Source organism: Neopelma chrysocephalum, unplaced genomic scaffold (assembly GCF_003984885.1).
Source record: "Neopelma chrysocephalum unplaced genomic scaffold, ASM398488v2 Primary Assembly neopelma1_99, whole genome shotgun sequence".
Taxonomy (NCBI): domain Eukaryota; kingdom Metazoa; phylum Chordata; class Aves; order Passeriformes; family Pipridae; genus Neopelma; species Neopelma chrysocephalum.
This window is the reverse complement of record NW_020897762.1, coordinates 604,095-613,820: the sequence shown is the minus strand read 5'-3', so window position 1 is coordinate 613,820 and position 9,726 is coordinate 604,095. Positions and strand designations below refer to the sequence as shown.

General features: G+C 62.9%; 2 protein-coding genes across 19 annotated transcripts in view; both read right to left on the bottom strand.

Moving 5' to 3' along the window:
* Positions 1–1,541: 1,541 nt before the first annotated feature.
* On the bottom strand, positions 1,542–3,925 carry OTX1 (orthodenticle homeobox 1). Of its 2 annotated transcripts, none has more exons than XM_027694903.1 (3): positions 3,816–3,925; positions 3,134–3,332; positions 1,542–2,483 (listed from the first exon to the last, which is right to left on the bottom strand). In XM_027694903.1, exons 1-3 carry the CDS (start codon positions 3,923–3,925, stop codon positions 1,725–1,727), a joined length of 1,068 nt encoding a protein of 355 aa, XP_027550704.1. In that variant the 3' UTR covers positions 1,542–1,724. The 2 variants fall into 2 exon arrangements, with proteins under 2 accessions (XP_027550704.1, XP_027550705.1); XM_027694904.1 differs by having other exon boundaries at positions 3,134–3,285; positions 3,829–3,925.
* Positions 3,926–8,224: 4,299 nt separating this feature from the next.
* EHBP1 (EH domain binding protein 1) overlaps positions 8,225–9,726 on the bottom strand; it is a 212,143-nt gene continuing 210,641 nt past the window's right edge. For all 17 annotated transcript variants that reach the window (XM_027694880.1, XM_027694879.1, XM_027694885.1 and 14 more), the window contains 2 exons: positions 9,398–9,512; positions 8,225–9,224 (listed from right to left, as the gene is read on the bottom strand). In XM_027694880.1, coding sequence (XP_027550681.1) covers positions 9,134–9,224; positions 9,398–9,512 — 206 coding nt within the window. In that variant the 3' untranslated portion in view covers positions 8,225–9,133. The remainder of the gene's footprint in view (positions 9,225–9,397; positions 9,513–9,726) is intronic.

Genomic DNA, 9,726 nt, shown 5'->3' with positions numbered 1-9,726 from the left:
TAGGAACAGCCCGGCACCAGCTGACAGCTTCCAACAACTGCAGGGAAGGTCTGGGGAAAGGAGAATAAAAAAAAAAAGGGGAAGAGGGGGATTGTCACGAGCAATAATTCATCCCCCTGTCTTCCCAGCCGGCAGCGGGTGAGGATGGAACGGCCGGGAGCCAGGGCTGGAAGCACGAGCGCCGAACACCCCTCCCCGCACAGTGGGCAGAGGTCTGGCTGCGTGACTGGGTGTCCGAATGGCCCTCGCACCCCACCACCACCACTCAGGCGTGCCCGTGGGTCCTGAGTTTAGGGGACTGCCCCACCAGCTGCGGGGAGATTGCTGTTTCGGCCAGTGTTTGCCCATCCCGTGAGTCCCATCGACACCGCGGTGCAGCAATAAATCAGTAACCAATTAAGCGTCAATTAACGACAGAGTGGGTCCCCAGCCCACACCTGCAGAAGTGGCGGTGGGTCCCCCTCCAGAGCACTCACAAACTCATCACACACATCCCCCTCCTGCTGGGACCCCACAGGAACTCTTTCCCACCACCTCACTCTTCCCAGGGAAGTTTCACGAGGAAGAGGAGGCGGGAGGGAGGAAGGAGCACAGGACACATCACTGCGTTTATTAGTTTAGATTTTATTGGGGTTGGGGCGAAGAAAGAAAGGGGTCCCTTACAGTCGAAGGGGTAAGCATGGGGTTACGGCATCAAAAATCACGCTTACACGGTCCCTCTCCTCCCTGCGGGGCAAAGCTGCCGGAAAGCCCCAGCCCAGGCGGGCAACGCAGGGCTGCGGCACCGACTCGCCACCACGCACCGACCGACAGAAGGGGCTCAAGAAAACCAGAACGAAAACCAAATCAAAAAACACACCCCGAAAAGCCGTGCGCCCCTCCCCCAGCCCCAAAGCAGAGCTGCTTGCCCCTGCAACCCTCCCCCCAAAAAATAAACCAAAACTTTTTTTACGGCTTTTTTCTTGCCTTTTTATTTTTTTCCAAAAGTTTTGGGTTTTTTTGGTTTGCAGGTTGCGGATCAGCTGGGCAGCCTTTCCCTCCCCCTTTGCCTCCCCCTCTGGGCATCCCCCACGGCTGCTGCATACCCCTGCCCCCAGCCCCCGGGCTTGTGCAGAGCCCTCGAGGATGGACGGAGGACATGAGACCGGGAAAGATTCATTTTTAGGGAAGAAAATTAAAATTTAAAAAAGATTATTTTTTGTTTGTTTTTTTTTTTTACGTTCTGTTCCACGTTAGACTCTAGATAAATGCCAACCCAACAGCATCAACTAAAAATAATCGTGGTCACTGGAACGGACCTAGTATTTACATTGTTCCCGCCGCTCCCCGCGGCAAGAGGACTGGCAAACCGGGGCTTCCGTGCCCGGAGGGGCTGAGGGTCCCCGCACAAAGCTGGGGGTGGGGGGGCACCGGCAGGGCAGGAGCCAGCCTGCGCCTCTGCCCGGGGGGCAGCAGGGGAGACGCTAGGCTTTTTTAATTTATTTTTTTTAAACTCCTCTTCTGTTGCGTTTAAAAAAATAATAATTATAATAAACCTGGTGGAGTGATGCAGGAAGCAAAATAAATATCAGTCAGTAGAGATGGGGGTGGCAGGACCTCCCCAGGGCATCGCCACTGCTAACGAAGAGGGAGGAGGAGGAAGAGCCAGAGTCCTGCCCAGGAGGCGGTGGGGGGACCCCGGGTGGGGGGGTCAGTGGCAGCTTGGGGGGACGGTGATCGGCCCCTCACAAGACCTGGAAGCGCCAGGACGCCTGGTCCTTGTAGTCGAGGCAGTCGGGGGAGTTAAAGTTGAGCTTCCAGGAGGCAGCAGCGGCAGCGGCGGGCTCCTTGTAGTCCAGGCAGTCGGAGGAGTTGAAGGGCAGCCCCGTGCCGCCGTAACCCTGGTGGTGGTGGTGATGGTGATGGTGGTGGTGGTGGCCCGAGCTCTGGCTCAGCGGGTGGTGGTGGTGGTGGCCTGGCACCGAGGAGGGCCCCATGGGGCTGAGCTGGTGGGGGTGGTGGTGGGAGTGCATGGGCGCCAGGTAGGAGCTGCAATCCACGCCCCCGAAGTAGGACGAGGAGGGCGGCGCGGGGTACCCCTGTCCGTACCCCCCGCCTTGGCTGTAGGACACGGGGTAGCTGGCGGAGGCGGCGGTGGCGGCGGGGCCGGCCCGCTGCATGCAGGACGCGGCGGCCGGAGGCAGCGGCTCGGGCACCGTCACCCCCGCTGGCGCCGCACCGGGGGAGATGGAAGCCGGGCTCCAGATGGATGACGCCGGGGTGCTGAGAGATGCCGGGGCGCCCACCGGGGCCGAGGAGGCCGAGCTGGAGGAGGAAGAGGAGGCCGAGCTGGAGGCCGCTGCCGGCGGCGTGAACTGCCCACTGCTCTCGGAGCCCGAGCTCTCCCGGGCTGGCGAGGATTTCTTCTTGGCCGGGCGGCTCTTGGCCCCGCCGCCGCTCTGCTGCTGCTGCCGGCACTTGGCACGGCGGTTCTTGAACCAGACCTGGAGGGAGAAAATGGGGTGCAGGGTAGCAAGGAGGGGTGGTGGGGTGAGCAGGGGGCCCAGAGAGCCCCAGAAGGGGCTCTTCACTCTGAGAGCACCCAACCAACCTCACCCTGGCACCAGTTCTGTGAGCACCCGCACCCAGCCATCAGCACATCCCCCACACCCCAAAATAAAAAAACCCACCCCAGTCTAACACCCAGGCAAGATGACCAGGGTCAATGGCGGACGTGTCCCAGCTCGTGCATATCCCTGTCAGGGTGACAAAATATGGTTCTGAGGGACAGATCCTGCGTTGGGTGCTGCCTGCATATTCCAACCCTGTGGGTATCTGGGGAGCAGTGCCCAGAGGAAGTACCTCTAGGAAGCACTCAGGTAGCAGGGCTGCTGTGCTCTGGGGCAGGTGGAGCGTGACAAAAAATATTAATAAAAATAGTGTTATTGCAAGAGGATAATAAATAAAAATAAATGCCCCGTCTTCAGCTGAATGGGACAAACAAGTGTACCAAAGCCCACATGAACCCCTGTCCCAAGGAAACAGGGATGAGTGTGGACCGAACACTCAGTCTGAGTGGCGCCAGCTGAGCTGGGGTGTCCCTGCATTCCCCCAAACCACAGCCATGCAGGATTCCCCCATGCAGGTCCAGTACCTGGACTCGGGATTCAGGCAGGTTGATCTTCAGGGCGACTTCCTCCCGCATGAAGATGTCGGGGTAGCGGGTCTTGGCAAAGAGAGCCTCCAGCACATCCAACTGCGAGCGGGTGAAGGTGGTGCGTTCCCGCCGCTGCTTCCGTGGGGTGGCTGGGGGATGAGCACGGCCACACTGGTCACGCTGGATCCCCACGCACCTCCTGCACATTCCGCAGCATGGCAGGAGCCCCGGGATCCCCGGTGCAGTGGCTTGAGATAAACCCCTGCTGCTGACCCCAAATTGCAGCAGTGCCCCCACACCCCCACGGCTGCTGGACCCTGTCTCGCTGAGGGCAGAGCGAGGGGTGCAAGGCTGGGGAAAGGTCGGGCCTGGCTCCAGCGGGAGCCACGGGGCGATTTCGTTGTGCCAAAGTAAATCTACTTTTTTTAAAAATTTATTTAAAACTTCTTCATCCTTAAAAATCGCCGCAAGAACGAAGAAACACCCGGAACAGGGGAGAAACTCAGCTAGACCCCACTCTCCCCAGCCAGGGGTGCAGGCAAACAGGGGGACCCACCCCACAGCCCACCCCAACTGTATGGCCCCATCGGATCCTCCAAAACAGCCTGGGACACGAACTTTTCGCCCTCCACTTGCTGCAGGATAGTAGAACCGGGGGGGGGGGGGGCGCAGGCGCGGCCCGTGGTACTCACCCGGATACCCCACGGAGGGATGAAGCAGGTCCATGGCGGGGCCCGTCAGCCCCAGCCCATTCATGCCGTAAGGGGGCTGTTTGAGGTAAGACATCATGCTAAAAGCCGGGCAGTTTCTTCCAAAGTCCCGCAGAAAAAAAAAAAAAAATTCAAAATCAAATCAAATGTATGGAGTGGGAAGGGGAAAAAAGAAGGGAAGAAAAAAAAAAGCCGACAAAAAGTAGCCCGGAAAAAAAAACAAACAAGAGGCAAAAAAAAAAAAAAAATTAAAAGCCAACAATAATTTAAAAACGGAGCAGAAAATCAGCGTGAAAGGACTTTTTTTCGTTCCGTCCCGCCGTCACCGCTGCGAGGTCCTCGAGTGATCGCAGGTGAAGTGAGGGAAAAATAAAAATGAAGGAGAAAAAAAAAATTAAAATAATAACGACGATCGGGAAACGGGAGGATTTCTTCCCCGCACAGAGGCGAGGCCGGAGCGCCTGGGAAGGGAGCAGAGAGAAGCGGGTGAGGCTCCGGCCGCCCCGAGTCCTGCCGGGGGGCGCCCGGAGCTCCCGCAGGTCTGCGCCCACCCGGCGCGGGGACACCGGGCGGGCGGCTTCCGATTGTTAATTTTATTATTATTTTTTTAAACGAAGGCGAGTTACGCGCAAGTGCCGAGAGGCAACAGTGCCCAGCGATCGTGAGAGATAAAGCAATTATTTAAAAAGATAATTGGATTAGGAATCAAAAGGAGGTATCAGAGGAGGGAAGTATAATTAATTTAAAAGCGAGCAGACGGGGACGTTTTAATTAGAAATGGATAAGAGTTAAAAAGGGGAAAAGGAAAAGGGAGCGCGCCGGCAGCCGAGCGGGCGACAGCGCCGGCAGCCGGGACGGGACGGCGGCGGGGCCCGACCGGGGGTCTCCGGCAGGGCCGGCGGGGGGGGAAGGACACATACACGGGACTCAGCTCGGGAGGCTGCGGCTGGGCTCGGTGGCAAAATCCCGCAGATAAACGCGGAGGGGAGGAAGGAGCGGAGAGACCCCAGGCGGTCCCGTCGAGCCCCGGGGGCGGCCCCCGCTGCCGAGGCTGAGACAACTGTCTCCCCAGCCGGGGGTATGGCGGGCACCCGGGGTAAATTCTGGGTGGGGGTTCGTGGCACCCCCCGGTAGGCCGGGGCCGGGCGCAGGTCGGGTGGCAACGCCGTGACCCGCCGTTGCATAACTTTGTCGGGGACGCGGCGGAGCCGGCCCGTCCCGGCTGGAGAGAGTTGGGGGAAAAGTGGGAAATAAAAGTGAAAAAGAGAAAGAGAGGACAGAAGAAAATCCCGAGGCAGCCCCGGCCCAGCCGCGCTCACCACCCCCGCTCGCGGTGCCGCGGGCCCGCTACGCTCCGTCCCGCCGCCCGCCCCGTCGGTGAGCGCGGTGCCCGTCGCCCCCGCCCGCCTCACCTGCGCGGCCACCTGCGGAGCGACTGAGCGCCCGCCCGGCGGGGGCTGCGCGGGGCAGCGCGGGGCGGAGCGGGCGGGGGGCGCGGAGGGGGCCAGGCGGGGGGAGGAAGGAGAAGGGGGGGGCAGGCAGGTGAGAGGCGGGCTGGGGAGGGGGGCCGGGGGGGCGCTGCCCGAAGCCGAGCCGCGCACCTCCGACTTGTCGGGGCGCCCCGCGTTTACCTTGCCCGGCGGCCCGCGCTGTCGGGGCGATGGAGCCGCGGCCCTGATGAGGATTGATCACCTACCCCCGGCCCTACCCTTGTATGTGCGCGCAAAGCAACTGCGTAACCAGCCTGGCGCCAATCCCCGGCCGCTCCCCGCCTGACTGACAGCCGCCCGGGCAATGGCAGCGCGGGGCGACGGCTCCTCCGCACCGCCCCGCGCCGCTCCGCGCTCCCCCGCGCACCGACCCCGGCGCCGCGGAGAGCCGGCCGGCGGGGCCAGGCCTGCGGGGGGCGGGCGCGCAGTGCCCCGCACAACCTCCGCGGGGAGGGTGGGTGGTGGGAATTGTTAGAGAAGTGCCGGGGGGTTGGAGGGTCCGCTCCGCGCCCGCGCAGCTCTGTCCCCTCCCTCGGGAAACCCCCCCCAAGCCGCTCCGCGCCCCGCTCCGCGCCGCCCTGCGCGCCCCTGCCGCCCGAGGAGACCGTAGAAAAAGTTTCGGCCGCCGCCTTCGCCGGCGCGGAAGGCACTCCTGGGGAAGTGGGAGGCGGTGTCGGGGCCCCCCCACCCCGACGCCCGGGGGCTCTCCCAAACTTTGTGTTTTAAAATCCCAATAAAACAGCAGCGACCGCACCTTTCCCCGCGTGTCCCGAATTTAGAGGTTGCTACGCACCGCGGGGAGCGGAGGGGGAGCTGGCGGGGCCCGCACGGGAGCGGCGGGGAAGAGGGTCGAGGTGACACGGGGCCCTCCGCGCCGCTCCGCGGGGTCCCACTCGCTACTCGGGCCGGCGGGGTCGGGGCGCGGCGGCCGCGCCGGCGGCGGAGCGGACCGGGACCTCTAAGGAGGCTCCGGTGCGCGGCTTTTGTTGGTCTCCCCAAATCAACTCCCTCTAATTGCAGTGGAGCTGAAAGCGAGCTAATGTTCAAAGGCGCTGCCCGCCGGCCCCGACCGGAGCGCGGTCTCCCGGGGGGAAGACTTCCCTCCACCCCATTTTATTTTGTTGTCGTTGGGGAGTTTTTCCCTTCTTTTCAAATCTTTTTCCTGTGCGAGGAGGGGAACCGTCTAAGCCGGGCGGGAGGGAGCCGATGAGCCGATGAGTAGAGAGAAGGAGTTTAGCAAGCTCCTCTGCTCGCCCGCAAAAGTCAGCGACACGGGCACTTCTCCCCTCAACAAAGGCGCCGCGGCCCATTCACAAAAAAGCAAAGGGAGGAGGAGGGAGGAGGAAGACTTTGCGGGGGCAGTTCTCCCCCTTCCAGCCCCTCTTCCCCGTTTTGCCCCGGTCCTGCCGGGGCAGTTCCCGGCCCGGGCTGCGCTTCCCCCTCCCGCCCCCGCCGCCTTACCATCCCTTCGCTCCTCCAGGAGGACAGGAACTGCCCTGGCAGACAGCAGGCACCCCCGGAGGCTGCCCCCCACTTCCCCCACACGCACACCAGGGGGTATCTATACCCCCCCAAAGTCCCCCGCAACTCCCGCGGTTGCCCAATCCCCAACTGCGGACGCCTCCCCGCAGGCTCGGCCGGGGGCTGCGGGAAGGGTGGGCGCGGGGCTCACCGCCCCCCCGAGGTGACGGTCCCGGCGACTCCGACCCCCCCCCCCTTCCCTCCGCCGGACGGAGCCGGCGCCCTCCCCGGTGCGCCCAGGTAAGGTCGGCTGCGGGGCGGGAGCGGCGGGTGGGCAGGGGGCTGGGCTGGGCTGGGCTGGGCTGCGCGACCCTCGGCCCCGGCGGCGGAGAAGGGCAAGGGCAGCTCGGGCAGGCTGCAGGGCGGGGGGGCCTTCTGCAATCGGTTTGCCGGGCTGGGGGCGAAAGACTAGGGAAATACACACACTTATTTTTCCCTCAATCCAGGGACTGAGTTACTTTTTTCGCATCAAAAGCCAGGCAAGCACCGGTCCCCCGAGGAGGGGAGGACGCCCGCCCAAGGCCCCCCTCACCCCTAGGGGCAGCCCCCTGCTTTGGGGCTCAGCAGCTCCCGGTGCCCGGCCGGGCAGGGAGCGCCGCGGGCTTTGCCGCTGCCTCCCCTCCCGAGCCTCCGCTGAGCTCCGCAGCCGCGGAGCACTCGGAGAATGTTTCCTCCCGTTCCCAGCCCCTGTATTTCTGCGGGGGGGGCAGAGGAAAACGGCGGAGCCCGCTGCCCCAGCAACCTCGGCGCCGGGTGCTCCGCGCATCTTCCCAAACTTCGCACAGGACCAAACCCACCTGAGGGCTCCGGGGCAGCTCCCAGTCCCCCGGGCCGGCACAGAGCCCGCGGCACCGGCGGCTGCTCGCGCAAAACCGGGCTCTTCCCTCCTCCACGGGGAAATTTTTTTGGTGGGAGCGGGAGGGCGCAGCGGGCAGCGGGCCGCAGTTGTACCTGGGACCACTGGCGATGTTGAGGTCCCTCCCGGGACGGCAGCCGCGACCCCGCGGGGTTCGGGCTCCCCTCCGCCCGCTCCGCTCCCCGCGGATGCGCTCCTTACGCGCCCGGAGCCGCAGCGGGGCTTTGGCCCCGCACCCCCCACGCCGCCGGCGGGCGACATCGGCCCCGCAGGGAAAAGTTTTACCTCCCCCTCCCCGAGTTTCGTTTTATTAAAATCAAACGAAAAACTTTTCCGTCTGGTGGGTTTCGTTGCGCTGGCGAAGCGCCGGCGGCCGAGGGGGCCCGGGATGTGGAGCTCCGCTGCCCCCCCCGCCCCCCCAGGATCGGTCCCTTCCCGCCCCCCGCGCCCCCTCCCCGGCCCACTGCGGGCGGGAGGGATGGAGTTTCCCAGGTAAAGAGGAAAGCGGCAGTTACGGTAAGAAAGATTCGGGTTTTATTGAAAACTTTATATATGATTCGGTGTTGTAATAAATAAAAGAGACGAGCTCCACGAAGGGACGATGCGAGCGCGGGACACGCTTGGGGGCACACGGACGGGGCGGGGTGGGGGACGCGGCCGGGCGCAATAAATAACGCGGAGCGGGCAGCGCGGTCCGGCCCGCGGGGGGACGCGGGTGGAAAGTGTCGCGCTGCCCCGGGCCGGGCCAGGCCGGTCTCTGCCCCCGGGCTGCCCCGCTCCGCTTGCAGCCGCTCCCAGGGTTTTGTGCCAGCTCTGGGAGAGAAGCCCCCCGAGTAAACCAGAGCAGCTCGGCTCTACTCCCCGGGAGATGTAAAACTGATGATATAAACCACTGGTAAATACAGCACATTTTTAATAATAACTGGGGTGGATCTGACCTAACTATAAAATGTAGGTAGCTTATTAAGTATTACATATGGCAGGACTAGATGAAACCATTCCCAATGATTTTTTTTCCTATATCCCCCTCTCTAATCCTATTACGACAAAAACATTTTTATTTCAAAACTCAGCCCTCCTCCAGCTACAGAAACCAGGACAGACTATTTCTTCTCCTCCTTCCGCCCATCTCCGGCATCGCCCGCACGCCAGGGGTCTCGGCGATTCTATTTCCAACGCTTTCGGCAGGAGAGCTGAGCCCACACGGAAATCATGGGACAACGCGAGTTCGCTCGAATGGAAAACAAAAAACAACGGAGTGGGGCCCGGCACAGCCTAGATCTGGCCTAAGAAAATGGAAAAAAGTTTAATTTTTTTTTCAAAACATCCTTTTCTTTTTTTTCCCCAGTCTCATGTCGGCATGTTAAAAACGTAAGAAAGACGAACTGCGATTTCGTCGCCGCCGCCGCGGGAAGGCCGCTCACTGGAGAACGCATTTCTCTTCCTTCTTGGCCATCTTGCCTTTGTTTTGCTCGAGGGTCCTCTCCAAATGCTCGTCCTCTTCCTCGGCCCTGCAGAAAGAGGCGGCGGGAGGCGCGGTGAGGGGCTGCGTGGGATAGGCGCCGGCCCCGCTCGCCTCCGAGTTCCCCCCACGGCCACGGCGCCCGCGGACTTGGAACAAACTTTCCGTGGGGACCGCGGCGGCTCGGCGGGGACATCCCCCCCCCCCCTTCGCCCGACTCACTGCTTCTCCTGCGCGTCCAGGTCCCTGACCAGCGCGTCCCGTTTGTTAACGAGAATAACGAGTTCGTCCAGCAAAAGCTGCTCTCGCCTCTTCTGCGCCTCGGTCTTCTGCCAATCTGCGGGAGAACCAGAACAAGAGCAGCGGTGAGAGCCGCGGCCGCCACCGCCCGGCACAGCCCAACCGCGCCGAGCCCGCGGCCGCTGCGGCGGGGAGCCCGTACCCGGCCCGGCCCAGCTCGGGACAGCCCGGCCCGGCCCGGGGCCCTCTCCCCAAAGAGGCTACCGCGGGTACAAGCGCAGCCCGGTGGTGTTTCGCCCACCTTGGCTTGA